Here is a 24,404-nt window from a genome sequence, read left to right as displayed (position 1 = left end):
CTTTCAGGTGACACTGAATATTTGTAAGTGTTAAGCCTTATGCGTGTAGCTATGCTGTGCGGGTAGCCTTCCCTGATGGCTTGTATCCGCAACTGCGGGAACAGGCGGGTTACTTTACCATTGGAAGGCTTTTCCCTGCGTATGCAGCTTGCATACTGCGCGTAGGCTTCTCTGAGCATGGTGGGTCCTGCGGGAGTAGATGGTCTTTGCGCAGACATCCCTGTTCAAGGTGAGTCATGCGGGACCAACTGAGCCCTGCTGGGACCTACCTCTTCAAGTCCCCCCAGTCCAATGTTCTTTTCACGAATGTCTAATAAAGTGAGGTGAACTTTTGGACTTAAGCAAAGGGTTTTGAAAAGGGGTTTTTGTAAGGTTTTCCATGGGGGTTCTTCCCGCGGAAGTCCTTGTCACTTGCAGAAATTCCCGAGTTTCCTGCTTGGTCTTTGGGTATGATGCGGGTAGGTCTGTAACCTCCTCGCAAGTCAGGAGCATTGAGTCTTAGTTGTGCGGATTCTCCCTGTGGTTCTGGTAGTTTTTTGAACATAGTGATCAATTATGTTTAAACCACCAATTCCATCTTGGAGCCTCAAACAACGTAGTACTCGATGTTCCCGCTATGCGGGGATATTATTTCCGTTTTCACAAGCATTGCCCAGAAGATCCTTCCTGGTTTCAATTCTCAGCGGGTGCTAGGTATGTGAAGGGTTTTGCCTTTACACTGTACCTGCATCCGTCTTATGGTTACTTTACTTCCAAGGTATTCCTGGCGTCCATTCCCTGCGGGTGCTAGGTATGTGAAGGGTTTTGCCTTTACACTGTACCCGCACCCGTCTTATGGTTACTTGGTTGCCAAATATTTTGGCTTCAATTCCCTGCGGGTGTTAGGTATGTGAAGGGTTTTGCCTTTACACTGTACCCACACCCGGCTTATGGTTACTTGTTTGCCAAGGTAAGGGGTATTTTCCCGCTTACTTTTTTGAACCTTAGTCTTCAAATTTTTTAAATTTTGAAATTTGAAGAGTTGGTGGATGGATAACAACCCAATACCTCAAACGTCGTGCGACGGTTTCTTCTGACTGTGTCAGGACGTGCCAGAAGTTATGGCGACATGACATTATGTGGTCATTCCAGTTGCTTTTTCAGGCGCGTGGGCACGGGATTCCGGGCGCGTAGCCGCGAAATCTCTGGCACACGTCCTTTTGACAGCTGTTGCCAGCTTGCCTTTGCCACGTGTCATAGTTTCATTGCACCTTTGACTTCTCTCTCTTCCGTATTAATTTCATCGCATTAATTACGATTACTATATAAAGGGGGAGAGGGTTATTTGCAATTCACACTTTCCACTTTCATCTCTTCTTCTCCAGTAATTTCCGGCGAATTTCTCTTTTCAGTAAAGCATTACTCTGAAATCTCTTCTTTCTTCCACCATGTCTTCTCACGATGCTGATGATCAGAAGACTGCTGGCGAATGCCAGTGTTCTCTTCCTGTCGAGCTGTACCAGTATATCGTCAGGAAGTTCATGCTCGAGTCTCTCGAGCCTGAGTTTCCTGAGCCCCACCATACTGTGTACGATGCCCCTAGTGGCAAGATCGGGGTTTATGCTGCATTCTTTGTCTACGGGAACCTTAGGTTTCCGTTGACAAAGTTTGTGTACCGTGTCCTAGAGAGGCACGGTGTGCACCTGACAGAGGTGCACCCCATGGCCATTGCCAAGGTCCGGCACTTTGAGTGGGTGTGCCGGATACTGGGCCTTGAGCCCCTCGTTGACCGCCTGATGACCTTCTATACATGGAGGTGCATCCAAGGGTGGTACACTCTTACAACCCGTATCAAGGGTTTAAAGATTTGTACCACCGAGCGGAGTCTTCGCTCATGGAGGAGAGAGTTCTTCTTCATATCCGCTCGCGCCACCCCATCGCTATGAAGTTCAAGAATGGCCAGGCGCTTCCGAACCTTCCCGCCCTCAATTATGAGGAGGCGGAATGGTTCTCGAAGATATCCCGGGTCCAGTCCCCGGTTTTCCGTTTTCCGGAGTCGGCGATGGTGATGCTGGGGATGAGCCGGGTGTGGAAGGCGGCGAATGCGGATAAGGTTCCGATCGTCCTCGAATATGGTTCGAACTCTGTCCCTTATGGTATGTCTTGTTTCTTTTTGCTGACTATGATTTTTTCTAACTTTCTTGTTGATTTCAGAGGGTAACGATCTTCAGTCGCTCCTGAATCCGCGGGAGGAAGATGGTCCTGCGCGGATGGGTACTCGTGCTCTGGACGAGAACGAGTTGCCCATCTTAGAGCAGACCGCGGGTCGGTTCGTGGAGGTTTACCCGCCAGGCCAAGAGATCCTGAGCCACCGACGGCCAGGTAAGCCTATCTTCTATCCTGAACCTCTCAATGCTGTGCCTGCTGCTGGAGTTGACATTTCTTCTTCTGAGGAATCCGCAGAAGGTCCTCCACTGGTGCGGAAGAAAAAGGCTGCCGTCGGGAAAGGCAAGGAGAAGGTGGCCTCTACGGCCGACCCGGTAGTCCTATCTGACTCGGAGTCAGATAATGCAGAGGTGGCGGGGAAGCCCGGTGGTGAGGAGACCACCGCTCCGGAGGCTGTAGGTGATACCTCCGGGGAGGCAGCGACGACGACGGTTACCGGTGTCAAGAGGCCGGCTCCATCGGGTTCACCCCCACTCGTTCGTATGTTCAAGCTCAAGAAACCCCGTAAGTACCCCCATAATTCTTGTCTAGATTTGTTGTTTCAAATAAATTCAACACATTTGCTTGTGCAAGTGCGGATGTTGACGCATTCCAGGGTGGAGTTGGAGCAAGTATTCCCCCGCCAATGACGGTAGGCTCGGTCAGCCTTCCCGAGGCGTCGACCCAGGCGTCTGCGCCTGCCTCCGCTGGTTCCAGCCTTCCTGAGGCTGTTCCAGCTGAGAAGGTGTCTCCGCCGGCCGTGAGTGCAATTTTTACAGCATCTTTCACGGAGCCGGCGGTTACTGTTGCTGAGGAGGTGGCGCCAACAATGGCTACCACAGCGGCTGCCACTATACCTGCGCCACCGGCACCGACGGCCGGACCATCAGGTACGCGCCGGGCTTCCCGCCGATCTATGCCACCTTCCCGTCTGCCTGACCTGTTGGATGGATTTCCTTTAGGTTCAGGTGATGGGTTTGGCGGCTATCGGCCTGTTATTGACCCTACAGGTACGTAGGGTTCTTTTTCCTTTGTATATTTTTGTCATCTTTCCCTAACTGTCTTTGTTTCTTTTGCAGTATCGGATTCCAATGAAGTGTATGTTCCAAGATGGAACATACGCCGAGGAACAACCCTTCGCACCCCTGTGGAGTGCGTGGATTGGGCTCGCCATGCTGCTCCTCATGGTGCGTTGGGGGAAGCCATGGCTAGCTACCAGGAGGGTAGGCTAACCAATGAGCTTCGGGTTCTCCAAGCCCGGATGCAGCCCCGCGTCGAGCTGCTTTGTCGTGAAAACGACAAGTTAAAAGCAGCTCGCGCCAAAGAAATATCTGAGACGCGGGCTCTGCGGGAGGAGAACCGGCAGTTGGCCGCTGCTGCCGCCGAGAAGGAGAGAGCATTCAAGGCCCTCGAGGTTGAAGTCCAGGCGCGACTCGAGGCCCGCTCCAAGGCTGCCCAAGCTGTGAATGAACAGCTTCGGCTGGCTAAGGAGACTGCGCGAAACTCAACTGAGAGGGCTGCCAAGGCTGAAGCTGTTGCTGAGCCGCTTCGCGAAGAGAATGAGCAGCTTAAATGCAAATTAAAGGCTCTTCAGCATGCTCATGACGCCTTGGCAATGGAAGATGCCAAGAAGCTGCAGGAGATCCTTGACCAGAGGGGGGTGCTTGACCGTACTGAAAGGAAACTTAAAAGCGTCGAAGAGGCTGCCGCCAAGGAAGTTCAACTTGCCAACCTTGATAAAAGCGGAGCCGAACGTGCTTACAAAGAAAGTCAAGCTACCCTCCAATGGCTGCTTCGAGAAGCGTTGCCTCAGGTATCTTTATCTTTTTCTTTACGCTTTCCGCTCGTAATTAGAAAATGTTCTAATTTGTATTCTTTTGTAGGTTGTGCGTCGGGTCCTTTCAGAGACCTCTTATGACGATGCGATGAGCGCAGCCCTCAACGCTTCTCATGAGGATGGGGAGAAGACTGGCTTCCTGCTTGGTCTAGGGTTTGCTGAGAGAGGCTTTCCGCCCTCCAACTTCCCTTTATTCAATGTTAATACTGAAGCTGCTTATGACCAAGCTGTGAACCAGTACGCTTCCTTCCCGCATCCAGTGGTGGAGAAGGTGAATGAAGCTGCTGCTGCTGATGATGGGCTAAACATCCTTAAGGCTTTCCTTGGGCAGCCGCGCTCTGACGGTGCTGGTTCAAGCGGGGGTGGCCCTGAAGCCTGATCCTGAAGATCTTTTCCCACTGCTAGGATAGACTTGGCTTTGTATAGATTTCTTTTAGGCGGGTAGTTACCCAGCCATTCTTGTAATAGATTGTGAAATATTAATCTTTTTGCGTATAAGATTGTTATTTCCTTCCTTGGGTTCCTTGCTTTATAAACTTATGACTTGCATACTTAGTTTGAATTAGCAATTTTCCAAGTGTTTAGAATAAGGACCTTTGAACGTGGTTGATGATGGGTTAAAGTTTCGCCTCCTCCTTCGTGATTGTGCGGGTAAAACCGTCACTTGCACTTGGTAGGATGGCTAATCTTTACCCTCTATCTGACCTGCGTGTAGGTTTTCCTTTTCGAAATTTCTAAGGCATTAAGTTAAACCTTTGAACGTGGTTGATAATGGACTAAAGTTTTCGCTTCCTCTTTCGTGATTGTGCGGGTGCAACCGTCACTTGCACTTAGTAGGATGGCTTTAACTTTAGACCTATATCTGACCTGCGTGTAGGTTTTTCTTATCCTTTTTTAAGTGTTCATAAGTTAACCTTTTAACGTGGTAGATGGTAAGTTAAGTTTGGCTTCCTTGTTTGTGATTGTGCGGGTAAGACCGTCACTTGCACTTACAAGGATGGCTAAACTTTACCTACATCTGACCTGCGTGTAGGTTTTCCTTAGAACTTTTTAACATTTTGGCGTTGTGTTTATGCGGGTATTGCCGCCTTCCACACGCAACTACTTCTTCCCGTAAGGGAAGTTCATAGGTTACAAGCTATCAATACATCATGAAAGGAGAATCATTTCCATTAGAAGTGGCTCTAGGCCTTTTCTTTACAAGTTGGAATTGATCTACATATAACATTTGCGTAATTGAGCTCCATTCCATGTTCTAGGGATGGGAGTGCCATCGAGCCTTTCGAGCCGGTATGCGCCCTTTCCCAGAACTTCTTTGATAACGTATGGCCCTTCCCAAATCGGGGCCAACTTTCCTGGGCGTTGTTGGTTCGAAGCCTCGTTGTTACGCAGTATGTAGTCTCCTTCATTGAAATTGCAGAGTTTTACCCGCGTGTTGTAGTATTTTTGCATTTGTCGTTTGTAGTTTTCTTCACGCACGGCGGCTAAGTCTCTGCGCTCTTCGGTTAGCATAAGGTCTAACCGTCTTTCCGCATCATTGTCTTCTGGTTGGATTAAGACCCTTGGTGAGGGTAAACCGATTTCGACTGGGATCATGGCTTCAGTGCCATAAGTGAGACTGAACGGGGTTTCTCCCGTACTGGTCTTCTTCAGCGTTCTGTTTGCCCAAAGGACGTGTGGAAGCTCGTCCACCCAACCGGATCTATGTTCCAAGAGTCTTCTCTTTATGCCTTCGACGATGCTCTTATTTGCTCTTTCCACCTCACCGTTACCTTGCGGGTGTGCCACTGAGGTAAAGGTGTGGGTGATTTGAAGTTCTTTCAGCCACTGCTGTAGCTTCTTGTCAGCAAAGTTGGTGCCATTATCGCTTACCAAATTCTGTGGAAGTCCAAAACGACAAATAATAAATTCCCAAATAAATTTTTTGATATGCTTTGCGGTTGTTTGGGCTAAAGGTTTCGCTTCTATCCATTTGGTGAAGTAGTCAATGGCTACCACTAGGAACTGAACATTCCCAGCTGCTGTAGGAAATGGGCCTGTCACGTCAATGGCCCACTTCTGAAATAGCCACGAGGAAGTGACAGGAACAAGTTCATTTTTCGGGCGATGCGTGTTGGGTGCGTAAAGCTGGCAAGATCTGCATTTTCTGATGTATGCCAACGCGTCCATATGCATCCCCGGCCAGAAGTATCCCGCGTTGTTTAGCTTGGCTACCACAGCGCGGGGGCCTGCGTGTACTCCACAGATGCCTTCGTGAACCTCCCTTAGGAGGTAGTCGGCATCTTGGTTGTCCACGCATCTTAACAATGGGCCAAGAAAGTTACGTCTGTAAAGGATGTCATTGACCAGCTGATAATTCAGTGCTTTACAGCGTAGTTTTCTTGCCTGTGACTTCGACTCTGGTAACGTTCCTGCTTCAAGGTATTTTATTATTGGGGTCATCCATGTTTCTGTACCGGTTTGGATGACACAAATTTCCTTGTGCGGGACTGATGGTGTTTCGAGGAGTTCCACGCGGATATCCTTTCCCAAGTGGGTGAAGGCCAGTGATGCAAGCTTGCTTAACGCATCCGCAGATTTGTTTTCGCTGCGCTTGACGTGTATCACTTTACAATCATTAAAATCGCGCATGATGGCTTTGGCCTGGGCGAGGTACAGGGCCATTGTGTCGTTCACAGCCGTGTACGTCCCGTTTATTTGGTTTGCCACTAGCATGGAATCTACATGGGCTTCCAAATTTTTTACACCCATTTTACGCGCAATCCTCAATCCGGCCAGGAATGCTTCATATTCAGCCTCGTTATTCGTACTTGGAAAATCCAGCCGAATAGCATAAGTATATTCCTGGCCTGCTGGATTTGTTAATTTTAATCCTGCGCCTGAACCCTCGTTACTAGCTGCTCCATCAGTGTAGAGTCGCCAGACCTCATTGATTTCGTGTGCTGGGGAGGGTTGAACCTCCTCCTGGCACTCTTTCTCCCGTGAAGCGGGGACTTCTGCAATAAAATCAGCCAGGACCTGGCCTTTAATGGCTGGTCTCGGCTTGTATTGAATCGCATATTCTCCCAATTCAATTGCCCACTTGGCTAGACGTCCCGATAACTCGGGTTTGCCTAGAACATTTGAGAGTTTGAAGTTGGTGAGAATAGTGATTGGGTGACCCTGGAAATATCGTCTCAACCTGCGTGAAGCGTGAATAAGTGCCAAGACCAGTTTTTCCAGGGTAGAGTACCGGGTTTCCGCGTCTGCCAGCACGCGGCTAACATAATAGATTGGCATCTGGATGCCTTTTCGTTCTACAAGCAGGACTGCCCCGGTTGCTCTATCTGTTGCGGAGAGGTATAGGATTAACTCCTCCCCCGCTTGTGGTGCTGTGAGTGTTGGGAGTTCGATCAGGCGTGATCGAATCTCCTGAAAAGCTGCTTCCGCTTCTGGTGTCCAGCGGAAGTGCGTTTTCTTTAAACAATTTCTTAGCGTTGACACAAATGGGAACGACCTATCCGCATGGTTTGCCAAAAAGCGGTTAAGCGCGACTAGTCGTCCATTCAGTGTTTGAGCCTGTTTTATGGTGGTAGGTGATTCCATTTTGACAATGGCTTCGACCTTTTCAGGGTTCGCTCTGAAGCCATCTTTAGTAATAATGACTCCCAAGAACTTCCCTTCTTCCACCCCAAATGAACACTTGCTCGGGTTGAGCTTCATGTTTATCTTTCTAAGTGTGTTGAAAGTTTCCTCAATGTCTTTCAACATCGCCTCTGGCTCGGGGCTTTTGATGACCAAATCATCCATATAGACTTCCAAGTTTCTCCCAATTTGGGCGTGAAACTCTTTGTCCATTAGTCGTTGGTACGTGGATCCCGCGTTCTTAAGTCCGAATGGCATCATTTTATAACAAAATGTGCCATCGGGCGTCCGAAAGGCGGTTTTGTCCTGGTCATCTACAGCCATGTGGATTTGATGGTACCCCTTATACGCATCCAAGAAGCATTTAAGGCGAAATGGTGCCACCGAATCCACCTTGAGATCAATTTCTGGCAACGGATAACAATCTTTGGGGCATGCTTTATTCAAATCTTTGAAATCTATGCACATGCGCCATTGTTTGTTATTCTTCGGTACCATTACGGGATTTGCAACCCACGTTTGATATTTGCTAACGCGCACGATGCCCGCATCAAGGAGTTCCTTGACTTGGGTTCTGCACGCGTTGGTTTGCTCGGGCCCCATTACTCTGCGCTTTTGTACGATCGGCGTAACGGCCGGATCGCATTTGAGCTTATGCTCTGCCTTACCCCGGGGTACACCAGTCATGTCGGCTGGTGTCCACGCGAAGATGTCTGCGTTTCGCTGCAGTAAGCGCTTGAGTAAGGTGCGTGTTGGATCAACAATTGTCGGGCCAATGGTAACGGCCTGATCGGGATATTTCCCATTGAATGCCCACTGTTCAGGTTCAGTGATGGTTTGTTTGGCCATCTTCGGTTTGGGTTTAGAGGAGACAGATGCGATGCATACCTGGGGAATGCCCGTGATCATCGCTACGCCTTCAGTTGTTGGCCATCCCATCATGCCGTGGACTGAGGATACCACGGCGTTGAATCTTGCCATCCCGTCTCTCCCGAATAGGATGTCATACGTATGATGTGGTTTTTTCATTACAACAAAATCCACATCCTCCGTGCGTGAATAATTCCCATCGGTGAGAGTGACGGGGAAAGATAGGATGCCCAAGGGAGTGTTCATGCTGCCGTCAAACCCTTCCATTGAAGCGTAGACCGTCTCCAGGCGTTCCTTGTCTTCATCGTCGAGCTTGTCGAAGAACTGCCTGTACATCACTGTCGACGATGCGCCATTGTCAACGAGGGTGCGGGAGGTGATGTAGTGCCCCAGCTGGCTTTTAATGACAATGGGGCCTTCTTTGTTTGGGCCTCCCGGCACTCGCGGGAAGCGCACTTCTGCTTCCTTCCATGCGCATGGTTCGGTTATCGGTCTCTTTCTTCCTCTGACCTTACCATGGACCATGTTGATGCTAATGTCGACGGGCTTTCGTCCGTTACCCCTGTACCTGTTGTCGTTCCTTCCTCCCTTCTTGATAGATGCCACGAGGTGTGCGAGCCTCCCATCCTTGACGAATGTCTCGACGATGTCCCTCAAGGATGTGCACTCCTCAGTGCTATGGCCCTTTGTCCCATGGAAGTCACAAGACTTGCTTTGATCCGCATTGGGTTTCTGTCGGATCGCTGGGGCTTTTGGCCATGGCAGTTTTTCCGTGGCAAATATCTCCGTGACGCTCTTGGTGAGTGGCGTCCAACGGTTTTTCCGGTTCGAAGGGTGCGTGTTGTCCCTTCCGCCAACCAGAGGGCGAGAGCTTGAGGGGGTGTCAAAGTTTATCCTTGACTGCCAAATACCTTGCCGCCTCTTTTTGTTTAGCCGGGCGGTTCTCACATTGTTCTCCCTTGTCCTCTGCGTGTAGAGGTTTGTATTCTGGGGGAGATCTCTTCCCAGCTGTTTCTCCGTTTCGGCAAAGCGCTTGGCTGCCGTCATTATGGCATCCCACGTGGATGGCATGCCGTCTTTACCCGTCAGAGTGCGGATGAGTTCTGGGTATTCAGCGCCCTGAATGAAAGCGGCGCGAACGAGGTCTTCACTGATGTTGCCCAGACTCAGCTTCTTGGAGTTGAAGCGGGTGATGAAGTCCAGTAAGGATTCATCCTCTTCTCTCACACAGTTGAGGATCGTCCACTGCTCCTCAGTGTGCTTCCTCTGTTGACTAAACTGTTGACTGAACTTGTTCTGGAAGTCTGCCCAGTCATAAATGTGGTGGACCGGTAAACGGTCGAACCATGCTCTGGCTGCTCCTACCAGAGTCATCTGGAACATGTAGCACCACGTGGGTTCCGTCCAGTTACTGACGGTTGCCCCCGCAATGAACCTGTTCAGATGGTCATCTGGGTCGGATATACCATCGTATGTGCCAATATTGGACATTTGTTTGGCACTCCTCGGGGCGATTGCTTCTGCAATGTCCCTTGCAAATTTTGACCTTCCTGCGTTTGTGGCAGTAGGTCTAAAGGCCTTGGAGAAGTCACGCGAGCTTTTTTCCGTGACTGGTTGGAATGCTTCCCCAAAATTCCTTTTTGGCTGGGGATCCGTTTCCTTACGCTTCCCTTTCGCCCTATGGCGAGGGTTCGCGTCGGTGTCGGAGTCTTCCCTCTCGGCGTCTGAGTACTCGTACTCACTACTCATGTTGAGGTGCTGGCGAGTACTACCGAATTCCTCAGCTTGTTGGACTGAACGCAAGCGTTCGTCCAACTCAGCCTGAAATTCTCTTTGACGTGCCTCGGCCCATGCCTTCACTTGATCAAGTGTTTGGCGAGGGGCTCGAGTTCGTTTTTCCAGCTGGGCATCAGTGAATCCCAGTGGAATATTTACTCCACTTGCCCCTACATGAGTGACTGGGGTAGTGTTCGTAAAATGTACTTCACTTGCCCCAGCTTGGGTGGCTGGGGTAGTGTTTGTAAACATTGTGTTGCCGGTGTTTACCCCAGTGGCTGGGGTTGTGGTTACCGGAATTTCTCTAGTCATCTTGGAAGTTTTGAAAAACTGGAGAAAGATGTAGTTCTAGCTTTATGCACGGATGGCGCCAATGAAGAAACACTAAGTGACCCCGGGCAGATTATGGGTAATCTGGGGGCTAAGTAATGTTTCCCACGAAGGTTAGGTCCAGCAGAGTAAGTTGTACTTCAAGGAACCTGCAAAACAGACACCGTAAGCTCGTCACTGAGAAGGGGGGGGGGGTTCCTCCTTGTGACCACCCTCCGGCGTGAGAATCAGTCTATATTGCTCTTTAAATATAAAAGTATATGAATACTATTAGAGCAATTATCAAGTAAGTTATACGAGATAGTAGATGATGAAATGATAATACCATTTGCTGTCTTTTATAGCCGAAGGTGGGTTTCCAAGGGGTTTAGCCGGCCCCACACGCTACCAACTGTAACCTATGCACGTGCCCTACCTGTGAGTGGTGGATAGGTAGCGGCTGACACAGAGCAGGCGTGCCGTGCACTCTTCGTCTTCTACCAACTGCAGGCTAGGCACGTGGTCTGGCAGGAGTTGGTGGGCAGGCGGCGGCTATTGGTCACAGTGCTGTGGCGTGCTGTCTGCCACGCTGCTGTCAGTGAGCTGTCGCATTCTTGGTCAGATCTTTTGTCTTTACCTCGTCAGGTATCACGCAAAAGATCCTCCATCATACAGACTGGCCCATTTTGGCGGGAGTTTTCCCCCTCCCGCCTCTGCTCATTCTTTCAGGTGACACTGAATATTTGTAAGTGTTAAGCCTTATGCGTGTAGCTATGCTGTGCGGGTAGCCTTCCCTGATGGCTTGTATCCGCAACTGCGGGAACAGGCGGGTTACTTTACCATTGGGAGGCTTTTCCCTGCGTATGCAGCTTGCATACTGCGCGTAGGCTTCTCTGAGCATGGTGGGTCCTGCGGGAGTAGATGGTCTTTGCGCAGACATCCCTGTTCAAGGTGAGTCATGCGGGACCAACTGAGCACTGCTGGGACCTACCTCTTCAAGTATAAAAAGCTTCATACTTGATGACTTTCAAATTAGTTTTATTAAATAAGTTAAATAGTTAACAACGTATAGGTGACTAGGTGACTTCCATGTCTCAATATTTATTCTAAATGATCCCAAACTTATGGCTTAGTGCTAGGTTAGTGGAGACCTAAGTTTGATTTCCTTTTATGTTCGTGGATTATGGCTTTGAAGGATTTGAGCTAGACCTTGCGAGGTTGTCGGTTCGAATCCTGAGCCCACTCGGGTTTTATTCTCACCATGTGTTACGCCAGAGAGTTCTGCTCCTGTGGTGACACAACGACTGTCAAGTGGCAGCCAGCAGTTATGACAACATAGTCTGGCCAGAGTGGGGCCAGCGGTTAGACAACATATTCTAGATACGTAAGACTATACGATGCACACTGCGTTCCATGCTCATCAACGTCGCCGCCGCACGAGTATGGATCCCACTCCCTGACCTTATTTCTTATCTGAACCTTCTCCTCAAAAGGGTGGTATACCACACAACATGTAGGGGTGGTTTGGAATTCCTTATTTGCACCTCCTTATATCTTATATGTTTTGAGTTAAGTGCCATTTTAGCATGTGGTTTGTTTAAATATGCAATTTTAGGAAAACTTTTTTTGAATTTATTGCAAATGGCTACTTCACGTTTCTAAAATTTGCCAATTTAATACATTTTTTCTAACTCCGTCTATTTTTATACGTTAAATAAGGGGTAAAATGGTAATTACGTTGTTATTTATTTATTCGTTTGTTTTAAACCATCCCTTTATATGATTTATATAAAAAATAAAAGACAACCCAACTCAAAACCCTAGTCCTCTGCCAATACCTCGACGAAAAACTCACCCTCCGTCCTCCAAAACGCCTCGATTTTCGAAACATATCTCATCAAACTGAACAATCGAGCATTCAACAATTAAACAATCACAATCGATCTTCACAAGTATGGCTGAATGGTGGATTGTTTAAAACGATGAGTTACAAGCTTTTTCAACGGCGCCGACAAGAACCATCATCACGGAAACCTGCAACTCTAGGGTTCCGCCACGAAATCAAGTCGCCACCATCTAAATCGGATGCAAAAGTTGCGAAATCAAGTTGCTGATTGCTTTCCGTGTTGCCGGCTAAAGAAGGTGGTGTTGGATAGTGGCCGACGGTAATAACCTTTGAAGTGTATCTCTATTGTTGCGATTAAAAGGTCGCCGGAAAATTTGAGCGATTGGTCAGGAAGAAGACTTAAAATCAAGTTTTAGTAACTTTTGCACACAGGTCCTTCAACTTTATATGGATATAAAACTATTATATTTACAAAGTTAGTCCTTGAACTTTCTATAACTTATTAATATCTAATGAATTAAGAAAATTACTAGTTTACCCCTGATTTAACGGACAAAAATAGACGAAGTTAGAAAAATGTACTAAACTGGCAAGTTTTAGAAACGTGAAGTAGTCATTTGCAATAAATTCAAAAACGGTACTAAAGTTACGTAGTTGAACAAACCATAGGTACTAAAATGGCACTTAACTCAAATGAGTTTTTTTTATAAGTTACTCTATCATAACTTATGAAAACTCATTTTTTTTCCTTCTTTAAAAGGTTTAGCAAGTTATATTACCCAAACACCAGTTTTCCTTATAAAAGTTAATAAGTTATAATGAGGTAAAAATAAAGAAACCCAAACACCCCCGTAGTGATAACCACTAATTCCCATATGTTAAGAGGTATGGTCGTATGAGTACTGGTGAGTTTACATATCTCAAGTTCGACTTTAGTTTCACCAGGGTATCCACAGAGTCCGGTAATATATATTATCATGGTTAAGAAAAAAGTTTCATCTCAATTCAATCATGTTTTTGATTTTACCAAACAAATAATTTGATGCAAATCATTTAAATTATTAATCTAATCATGTTCAAATAATAATCTATCTATAATATATGTAAACAAAAACTCCCTAAATTATTTCAAGCAACCAGATTGTTTTATTCTTAAATAAAAGTTTCTCATGTATTTGACCCGAATTCATGAGTATGAGTCTCACCAAACCCAGATAGCCCTTAAACGAGTTATGACATCTCATTATATTAAAATTTAATCTCATCAAATATTTGATATGAAAAATCCTATAAATAGGGCTATACTAAAAATTATTAGCCATCTTTTTTTTTAAAAAAAAAATCTTATTTATAATTAAGAAACAACTTTATAGTAAAAAAAAATAAGTGGGTCATGGGTCTCACTAAACTCATTTAACTTTTAAACCGGATATAACGTCTCATTATTTGTTAAACCCTTTTATCATGAAATCCTAAGTATATTATTAACTTTACAATAAATAAAATTAAAATTCAAAAAATATATAAATATTAAAAACGAATAATGTAAAACATACGAGGATGCAAATAAATTACAATACATGTTGCGCGCAAAAAAATGAAAAGGAAAGAAAAACTATAGAACTAAGAATCTTAATCTTAAATGTATATATAAACGAAATTCTTTAAAGCTCTATGGTTGATTCTTACATTCTTTCAAGCCACCAGATTGATTTATTTGTAAATGAATGTTTCTCATGCATTTGACCCGAATTCACATGTATGGGTCTCACTTAACCCAGATAACCTTAAACGCATTATAACATCTCATTATATTAAAAAATAATCTCACATTGATATGAGAATATTATAAAATAGAGATATATTAAAAATTAATATCCAGTTTTTTAAGAAAAAGATATTACTTATATTAATTACCAAAATCATAGCTTTTAAACGGGTTATAACATCTCATTTATTTGTGAAACTTTTTCATCATCAAACCCTAAATATATTATTAACTTTCTTACAACAAATAAAATTAAAACCCAAAAAATAAAAATATTAGGCACGAGAAAGAAACACAACCCCTGTAATACGGGAGATAAAAACTAGCATGCATATAAATTTCTAAATCATTGGATGAAATTTAGTGTTAAAAAGGATTTTGAGGTCAGATTCATTGTTTCAATGGATTTGATTTGTTAGTGGCGGTAAAAAATGGTAGATTGTGATGGATGGTGATAAGGACCCTCTTAAGCATTGTTCTCAAAACTAAATCGGACCGGGTGGTAAATCTAACATCGTGTACAAAATCAATATAGCTAGGTACTCTTGAACCGTCTTCATTTATAATAAATCATCTACAAAATCAATCTAGTTAGGTACTCTTGAACCGTCTTTATTTAAAAATAAATTGATCTGGTCAAGTACTCTTGAATCGTCTTCATTTGAAACAAACAAGGGCCACCTAAACCGGACTAGTACTACACTACTACCTTGGCTCCACATAATTTGTTAATATCACAAATCTAAAAGGGATAGTTCTATATTTTGTTTTTAACCGGTTACATACTTTAAAACAAAATATTCCAAAATTTAAATACCAAGTCTTAAAAACATTTTTACTAAACAAAAAATACCTTATAAACATATATTTACAATTTGTCCACCAAAATCAGCTAACATTACAATTCCACTCAAGTTAACTTTTTCTTGTGAAAATCAGTCACCTCACACACTTCATAACAGTTATGCATCGACAGCCAAACGTTTTCCGATCATAACACGACAAATCGGGCATTTTTGACATTTTTCACCGCATATACTGCATACAGAGAAGACATCAAAGTTAATATATCAATATCGATATAACAGATGTAATATATCAAAGTTTTACCATAATAATAATAAACAAAAAAACAAGTACCTGCAAAGAATACGATGCCTGCAAGGGAGTAACACCGTGTTTATTTCTTTGTCGTAGCAAATCCTGCATAAGTTTTCATCCTGCAGTTTGCATATAAACATCAAATTATACACATTGAACGAGTGAGTTCAAAAGTCAAGATTCTAGATTCATATAAGCTCACATTTTGAAGTCTTTCATCGTCTTGCCGACTGGATTCCGTGATTTCCGCTTGCTCCTTCTTGGGAAACGTCTTTACAGTTTCACGTGGATAAGTAGAAAACGTGTTGTATCTGCAATTCACATGTGAAATAAGTAGACAAAATGGCAAAATCGTAATTCGTATTAAACTACAAAAAAAAAATTAAAAAAAGTTAAAAAAATAAAGAAAACGAACTTGCCTAGAAGACTCATTGCAGTTAATTCGTGTTTGTTCTCCCCGACTTCCAGTTGACCGCGAACCAAGCCTACATAGACACATAATACAAAATTATACACGGTGAAATAAAACCGGGCTCTAGAGTCTAGTCCATTTGACCCGTTTGAAGTAAAACATAACTTGAGTCAACAAATTTATGAGTAAACGAGTCGGTTTACCTGGAGCCATGCTGCAAAGAATTAAAAGTATCACGGGGTCTAGCAACACGTCCAATGTATATTACTGTATCGGTCCTGGTATGTAGTAAAATGACGATTTTCTCCCATAAACTAATTGCTGCAAAAAGTACTCCTAATCCTTGCACTAGAAATACGGGCGAGAATATAACAGGAAGAGGAATAAATCTTGCAGCAGCAGGTTTACCCTGCAAGTCAAGGTATTTATTAACAATTAAATGTTTATTTACAATAAAAAAAATTTATTTTTTTATTTTATTTTTATTTTTTTAAAAAACAAAAGTTTCACTGCAATTATATAAGTGTAAAATAATACGTACAAAACAATTACAGTAAAGTGGCAGGTAAACGGGAAATTAAAATATACCTCCAAACGCATACACAGAAGGATTTGAAAACATATAATGAGAAATTTTATGAAACAGCCATATGCGCCTTGTAGACCACACATCGTATTCTCGGATATATCCTCTGTGGACCCCACGATGCTACTATGAATCACTGGATTACACCACTTTGTACAAACAAGAAACACAAAACACTCGGCAATTCTGTAACGCAAGATTATGTAACATGTCATAATAAATAAAGATTGAAATTGATTAAAAATTAAAATATAAAGCAAACATGTTACCCGAAATATATGAACAAGTTCCACCAGTCTAAAGAATTTGGTTCACCTGATAAATGGAAGTGATCAAAATATAGCGTTTAATATTTTGTACAGTTGTTTAAGGAAGATGTTATATTACCGCATAGCTTTTTAAGAGTGAACACAGTACCGATACCGAAGAAAACCATAGAGATCGCAACCCAAAAATGCTGAAAATATAGAATAATTATCTAACAGTAGTTGTTTCATCATGTTAATATTATAATGAGTTAAACTTACAGGAAGTGCCAGCCATATTGTACCACCCGAAATTTCATCGCGTTCTGATAATAAACCTTTGCACATTCTGCAAATCATAAAATACATAGTTCAAGGTGTATTTATTTATTTATATTATTTTTTTGGATAAAATAGTTAAGATAGATGACCTGAAATTGTCATAAAAAATAGCTGCTTTAAATGCCAACAATGGAAGAAAAACAATCTTCAAGCTTACTGTGTATAACAACAAATTGTAATTTTTTGAAATGTGAACATTCGAGATTAAAGAAAACAAGTTTTGTATTATTGGATTTAATCAACATACAAAATGAATTCTGCAGAAAGACATAAAGAAGCAGTTCAAATACAATAAGGAAAGGTACACGACGCGGCGCCACCTGTAAATATAAAACTGAGGGAATTAATTACCAATGTTATCCCCTTAAAAAATTTCGAAAGATAACAATTATAGATTAACATAGTACAAGATAATATCACACATAAAGTCCATGGAAAATGAACGGTCCACGTGAAGAAGACGTTCTTCGGGCAACAATTACATGAAATAAGAATAGCGGGAAGAACACAACCCTGCATAATATATATAAACAATAACAAATTATTATTATTCCATTTTGTTTAAATTTATGTATCAACAGAGCATTCATAAGAATTATAACATTTGATAAATCTTTTCTTGTTATATTATCTAGTTTACAAACTCATCAAATATTATATAATCATTTAATATATTATACCTAAGTTTGACCCATAACAGAATATGAAACAGAAATCATGTAACATATATAAAAAAAGTAAGTAACATAATCATATTACATACCACCAAGAGTAAGATACGAGGTGATCGAGTTTGAGAACAAGTAAGAGTGTGAAACAGAAGAGTGAAGTATGAGCCGAGAAAGCCTGGGTGGAATCTAGGATTCTGTTCCTCATGTTTTTCTAAGCCTGACAACTAACAAAACCCTAAACTAAACTAAACTATTGATACTTAATTAACAAGACAGTGATTAGACGATGTATATTTGGAATCTTACTTTTATTAGTTTATTTGAAAGTTGACACTCAAGTCTTTCTTTTTTAACTTTTGTGACATTATTAAACTAGTCGTATGCTCAGTTCATGACTTCATGTGATATAAGACAATACCTTTTTTTATAAACTGGATTATTAAACAAAGTATGGGAACTAAAATAATAGAAGACAAGACCATTTGTGATCTTACTAACTAGCAACAATATAGATTCAACCCATTTGATATACATGTCATCAAGGCCATCTTCGAGATTTTATGTATCATATAAAAAGTAAGTAACATAAACATAGCAAAAATATAGTAATTAAATCAAATATATTTATATCTTATCGGTGGATATTGGAAAGTGCAGTGACCTAACACATATTGGTCGGCGGTATGGTTTCCCGAGGGAACGTTCAAGCCAAACTCTGAAGCCAACGTAGGCTCGGTTAAGACAACATAGTCTGGTCAAAGTGAGGGATGATACTCTCCAAATTGGAGAGTGCGGTGGCCTAACACATAAGAAAGTCGTCGTTCTAAAAAAACGCTTACAACTAACCGATTATTCGTAAAGTTTTCACAGTATTCCTTACTAAATAGATTTTGGTTTGGTCCCAATTAAAATTGACAATTTACTTTAACTTTGTATTATTTAAAAAAGAAAAGAAAAGTCCATGTTAAAGAAATTAAAGTGTGCACAAATTAATAATAAAATAATATTATTGATATCTTCTCTACTCCAGCACTTACATTGTCGCTGCTACTTCACATTCACCTGAAAATTTTCCGGTGATGTTCTTTTTCTTTTTAATATCTTCTTTCCTTCTTTTCTCATTATTTCACAAACCATTGGCCCAGTTTCACTTGTTAATGTTTAAAAAAACTAATATATGTTTAAAACTTTATGCCCTCTATCGAAACCGTGCCCCGGACGAAGGTGCGGATCCCACACCTCAAGAGCCGGCCCTGCATGTCATGTTTAGGTTGAGTTGTTTAACCTGCTTAATTATATGTACGCCGACTCGTCAACATGTTAGCAACTTGAATACAACTTAATTTGTCTCACTTATATTCTTGAGTTAAAAACTTCGTGTTTGGGTTGCACAATTTTGAACGTCCTGGGGAGGATATTTGACACGAATAAATATAAGAGGCGTTTTTAATTTCGAAGGTTCAACTCATCAAATCACCAATAATGCCACAGTTGACATGTTTCATCGAGGGTTTCAACGTATTTTGTGGACTCCCTTGGTACCAAGCCACTTAACATCTTTAGCTCATGAACTGTCTCCAACCGTTGGCGGCTCATAACTTATGTAAACATAGATACAATCCATATATATATATATATATATATATATATATATATATATATCTCAAATGTTGACAACTGAGCAACCAAAAATGTTATAAACATGTATTTACACTCTGCGACAATATAAGCAATCTTATACGGATCAACCAAACATGTAATAAAAACTATACATTACAGTTTCTACACTATAAGGTAGGTAAACCTTTTTCTTTAGGAACTATAGTCACCTAGGTAATAAAAGCTATACATCATATACAGGCAAGCGTTCTTCGATGATAACACGACATATTGGGCATTTTTGACATCTTTCACTGCAAATACTGCAAAAAGAGAGGTAATCAAAGTTATTACAACAACAATTTAGAGTTGGCAGATATATCTTTTTACCATAATAACATACAAACAAAACAACAAGTACCTGCAAAGGATATGATGCCTACAAGGGAGTAACACCGTGTTTATATCCCTTTCGAAGCAAATCCTACATAATATTTTATCCTGAAGTTTGCATATTAAGATCAGACTATAACAACTCAGGAGGTATAAAATCATAATTCAAAACAATATATAATCTTACATTTTGAAGTCTTTCAAAATTTTGCTGACTGGATATTGTGATTTCCGTTTGCTCATTAAGAGCTACTTGAAGTCTCCAAACCTTTAAAAGGCAAATTAATAATCAAGTTAGTTTTATTTTCCAACTTGGCAAACTGAATATGCAAAAAGTACCTCCTCGGTTAGATCCTTCTTGGGCAATCTCTTTACTACCTCAGGTGGATAACCAGAAAACGTGTTGTATCTGAAATTCACATGTGTAATAAGTAGAGAGAATGGCAGACTTGTAATTAAGTACCATAATAAAGAAAATGAACTTGCCCAGAAGACCCGTTGTAGTAAATCCGTGCTTGTTCTTCTCGGCTTCCTTCTTCAGTTGACCACCAACCAAGCAGCCTACATAGTACATACAATAACAGTACAAATCAAAAACGCTGAGGTGGCAAAATGGGCAGGTCAAGCGGATCAACAAAAAGGGTCAAAACAGGCCACCAAACTTACGAGTAAAGGGGTCAGTTTACCTGGAGCCACGTTGCAAAAAACCAAACGAATCACGGGCTCTAGCAGCGTATGTAAAGTATATTCCTGTACCGGCACCGGTACGTAACAAAGTGACAATTTTCTCGATTAAATTAGATGCTGCAAAAAGTACTCCTAATCCTTGCACTAAAAATATAGGAGAGAAGACGACAGGAAGAGGGATAAATCTAGCAGCAGCAGGTTTACCCTGCAAGTCAAGGTATTAATGATAGTTAAAATGGTTTATTTGCTATAAAAAATAAGTAAACTGAAATTTAAATATACCTCCAAGCGCATACAAAGGAGGATTTGAAAACCGATGATGGGAATTTTCATAAGATGGCCACCTACATCTTGTGGACCACACATCCTATCCTCAGATGTATCCTCTGTGGACCCCGCTAAACCACCGTTCAAATCAAGATATCTAATAGCTGTGGGTGATGAGCTTGCTATTGGTATTTGAGAATCTCTCTGAGTCACAGGATTAGACCACTTTGTACAAACAAGAAACGCAAAGCACTCTGCAATTCTGTAATGCATAATCTTGTAACATGTTACTATGTTAGAATAGCTAAAATGTATTAGATGCAAAGGTGAAAAATATTTAAATAACTATACCCGAAATTTATGAACAAGTCCCACCAGCCTAAAGAACTTATGTCACCTGATAGCTTTAAAAGGGTGAACAAGGTAGCAGCAACAAAGAAAACCATGGAGATTGCAACCCAAAAATGCTGAAAACAAAGAACAATCATTTAGCAGTAGTTTCATTCAGATGAAGATAAATCTCTTCAAAATTTAATATCTGAATAAAAGTGCATCGTGTTTATATTTTAATGAGCTATACTCACAGGAAGTGTCTCCCATATTGCCTCATCGCTCAAGAGATCATCATCTCCCGGTAGTAAAGCTTTGCACATTCTGCACATCACAAAATTAGATAGTTGTGAGCCAGTAAACCAGAGAGATTAAAAAAAGGTAAAAAGAAAGATGACCTGAAATTGTCAACAAGAATAGCTACTTCAAGTGCCAACAATGGAAGAAAGACAATCTTCAAGCTTACAGTAGGAGTTTTCTTCACTGTGCGAAAGAAGTTAAAATGATTTCAGAAATATGAACATGCGGGATTAAAGAAAACAAATTTGTATCAATAAATCACTATACCATGTGCACTCTCCAGAAAGACACAAAGAAGCAGTTCAAATGAGATAAGCAAAGGTGTGGCAACAATCGCATGAAATGGTGCCACCTGTGCAAAAGGAAACATTATTATTCACCTGATTCACAAGTTATCCCCTAAAACGTATGAAAAAGATAATAGTTATAAAACAGTAAAGTACAAGAAAATATCACACATGACGGCCATGGGAAACTGACGGTCCAGGTAAAGAAAACATTCCTCGAGCAACAACCGCATGAAACAAGAAAAGCGGGAGGAATATGATCCTGCATAATAAAAACACAACAATTAACATAATACCATATTGTAATTGATTAAATGCATTCCAATGTTTCTAAGTTAGAAGAGTGAACATTTCATTCTAAGTATCAGCAGAGTATTCGTAACTAAATTATAACCGTAAACAAACCGAGCGTTCAGCGAACAGTTCGTGAACCGTTCGGCATGAAGCTCGTTTACGTCTGTTCATTTAATAAATGAACAAACACAAACAGGAAATTTTGTTTGTTTAGTTAAACGAACGAACATGAACAGAGGTTGTGTTCTACGTTCAGTAACGTGTTCATTTATGTTCAGTTTGTTTCGTTAGTGGTTTGTTTTATCAAGTCTCTCTTTTACTAACGATTGTAACTCGTTGACATTTTGACAATATGAGAATAAAACCACCGATTGGGAATGATTATGTTTATGACAAGTTCTTAACTTTATATTTAATTAAGGTTATTACGCCTAATTGATAAACTCATTAAACCCTAACTACTACCCCAAAAACAGAGCAAATTTGAACACAAATCATGTAACATATAATAATAATAATAATAATAATAATAATAATAATAATAATAATAATAAGTAACATATAATAAATGAATAAAAGAAAAATAAACATACCACCAAGAGTAAAATACAAGGTGATCGAGTTTGAGAACGAGTAAGAGGGTGAAGCAGAAGAGTAAAGTGTGAGCAGAGAAAGCTTGTGACGAATTTGCGATTCTGTTCCACCTCATTTCTTTCTTTCTATTTATATTATATAATAAGCAGAGGAAATGAAACCCTAAATTTGCACATCATGTTGTGTTGAGAAGAAAGACATGACAGGTATGCTTGCTGCAAAATATCATATTATTTGTAAAGCGAGTTTATGATATTTTCATATTTTGTTGTTGCTTTAGGGGGGTGTGTGTGTGTGTGTGAGAGAGAGAGAGAGAGAGAGAGAGAGAGAGAGAGGAGTTGGTTGTTTGTTTGTATATTGGTGGAGGGGTTAAAGAAAGATATTTTTTATGATGGAAGATACCAATACACCCAATTCACTCACCCAAAAATTAGGATTAGGGTTGTTCACGAATCGAGCCGAAAAGCTGAACCGAATGTGAACATACTCATACTTGATTTGATTTGAAAACTAGTTGAATTGAGCGAATTGAAATTAAAGAAACGAGCGATATCTTTATGCTTGAACTTGGTTTGGTTTTAAACCGAACGACTTGGTTTTTCTTGATTTCATATAAAGTTTCCAATTTTAAATTTCTAAAACTTCAAAATATCGTTAATTTAAGACTTTCAAGAGATGAGCACGGTACCGTTACCAGTACCCAAAATACCGATCCCAAAAATAAAAAATTCTTAATATCGGTAAGGTCATCAGGAAATACCGATACTGGTACCGTGCCGATCCCGAAACTCAAAACTTTGGTACCGATCGTCGATACCAAAGTTTTGAGTTTCAGGATCGATACGGTACCGGTATTTCCTGAAATTTGACCTTCAACATCGGTCCGTACCGGCACCGAACCGACTATTTCGGTACCAGGGTTCGGTGCCGGTACCAATAATTTGTGATTTTAAGGATCGGTATTTTTGGTACCGGTACAAATCGGTACCAATACCGAATTTGCTCATCCCTACTTTCAACTCTAAATTGTCTAAACTTCCACATTTAAAATATATAAAACTCAAAGTTAACATTAACAACAAAACATATATAAAATAAGTAGCTAAGGTTTAAATTTTGTAACATCCCGGCCTCTCGTACCCACTGTGATCACCCCTCTCGTACCACCAATATTGTCCACTTTGCCCCCGATGGGTTGCCCATCCGGGAACTCACGGCTTTGTTTTTGGTTGCCCAGGTAGAGACTTCCCAGGTGGTCACCCATCCTAGTACTACTTCCACTTAAGCACGCTTAACCGTGGAGTTTTCATGTGTTCCACAGCCAAATAAGCCCAAAACGCGTTGGTGATGTTAAGAGGCAGGACATTACTTATGAACCAATGATCTCTCTTGTCCACGGCCGATGTGAGATAGTCTAAGAGTGGGACGATGTTGTGTTTGCCAAGGGTGTTACAAATTTGAAATTTGAATTCAACACAAAAGACGAAATTTTAAAAACTTTTAAAAATAGTATACTTTTATATATATACATAAAGTTTATATATAAAACTAATAAATAAAAAATTATTCGAGCAAAATGAACCGAACCAAACTGAGCGAGGCTTTGCTTGTGCTTGGATTGTTTTTAAACCGAACCGAGCCGAACGACTCACTTTCAAAACGAGCCGAAATCGAACGAGCATTTTTCGAGCAATTTTTAAGCGAGCGACGAACGAGTAGTGAGCAGTTTAGACAACCCTACCCAAAATACATATACTAGAAAACGGATTTTGTTAAAATGCATATTATAAAAAAATCATAGTGTAACAAAGTGAAGCGTTTAGGGGTGTTAAACGGGTCGCATTTATGGGTTAATCTGAGACGAGCCCGAACATAACCTGTTTCATATGAAAGTATTTTTTAAAACTTTATTAATTATTTTTTTACTTATTAATGCTTTAAATTTACATTTTTACGGAAAAAAAATACAATGACATAAAACATGAGTTACATTTTAACTAAAAATCTTTAGTAAATTTTGTTTTTACTTTTAAATTTTGGTGTAAGAAACTCAATTAGTTTAATTTGCTACATAAAATAAAT

The 24,404-nt window shown here is 41.3% G+C and overlaps 2 protein-coding genes across 2 annotated transcripts; both read right to left on the bottom strand.

Moving 5' to 3' along the window:
- Positions 1-15,128: 15,128 nt before the first annotated feature.
- On the bottom strand, positions 15,129-17,768 carry LOC143539449 (uncharacterized). Its single transcript, XM_077032765.1, has 13 exons — positions 17,664-17,768; positions 17,323-17,413; positions 17,148-17,220; positions 16,990-17,056; positions 16,841-16,907; positions 16,701-16,770; positions 16,583-16,628; positions 16,316-16,499; positions 15,931-16,136; positions 15,735-15,800; positions 15,518-15,626; positions 15,355-15,434; positions 15,129-15,252 (listed from the first exon to the last, which is right to left on the bottom strand). The coding sequence occupies exons 5-13, from the start codon at positions 16,904-16,906 to the stop codon at positions 15,177-15,179; spliced, it is 903 nt and encodes a 300-aa protein (XP_076888880.1). The 5' UTR covers position 16,907; positions 16,990-17,056; positions 17,148-17,220; positions 17,323-17,413; positions 17,664-17,768; the 3' UTR covers positions 15,129-15,176.
- A 1,459-nt stretch (positions 17,769-19,227) lies between these two features.
- LOC143539448 (uncharacterized) lies at positions 19,228-22,465 on the bottom strand. The gene is made up of 13 exons (XM_077032764.1): positions 22,322-22,465; positions 21,606-21,696; positions 21,415-21,499; positions 21,246-21,330; positions 21,102-21,171; positions 20,869-20,984; positions 20,533-20,779; positions 20,250-20,455; positions 20,050-20,124; positions 19,903-19,972; positions 19,751-19,831; positions 19,592-19,671; positions 19,228-19,493 (listed from the first exon to the last, which is right to left on the bottom strand). Exons 1-13 carry the CDS (start codon positions 22,435-22,437, stop codon positions 19,415-19,417), a joined length of 1,401 nt encoding a protein of 466 aa, XP_076888879.1. The 5' UTR covers positions 22,438-22,465; the 3' UTR covers positions 19,228-19,414.
- Between the last annotated feature and the right edge of the window lie 1,939 nt (positions 22,466-24,404).

Source organism: Bidens hawaiensis, unplaced genomic scaffold, assembly GCF_021521415.1.
Source record: "Bidens hawaiensis isolate Kalapana, Puna unplaced genomic scaffold, B.hawaiensis_p1.1 tig00011896_1, whole genome shotgun sequence".
NCBI classification, from domain to species: Eukaryota; Viridiplantae; Streptophyta; class Magnoliopsida; order Asterales; family Asteraceae; genus Bidens; species Bidens hawaiensis.
Note: the sequence above shows the minus strand (reverse complement) of the source record. Positions and strands in the feature narration are given on the sequence as shown.

Bases quoted from the DNA above. Each gene is read 5' to 3' on its own strand.
- LOC143539449 (XM_077032765.1), bottom strand. From the start codon at position 16,906: ATGTGCAAAGGTTTATTATCAGAACGCGATGAAATTTCGGGTGGTACA. The intron at 16,629-16,700 runs GTAATATAACAT...TCCATTTATCAG, and splicing joins CACTCTTAAAAAGCTATGCG to GTGAACCAAATTCTTTAGAC. The intron at 15,627-15,734 runs GCAAGTTCGTTT...TGTGAATTGCAG, and splicing joins AACTGCAATGAGTCTTCTAG to ATACAACACGTTTTCTACTT.
- LOC143539448 (XM_077032764.1), bottom strand. From the start codon at position 22,437: ATGAGGTGGAACAGAATCGCAAATTCGTCACAAGCTTTCTCTGCTCAC. The intron at 21,331-21,414 runs GTATAGTGATTT...TCTTTCGCACAG, and splicing joins CTTTCTGGAGAGTGCACATG to TGAAGAAAACTCCTACTGTA. The intron at 19,494-19,591 runs GTACTTGTTGTT...CTCTTTTTGCAG, and splicing joins AGGCATCATATCCTTTGCAG to TATTTGCAGTGAAAGATGTC.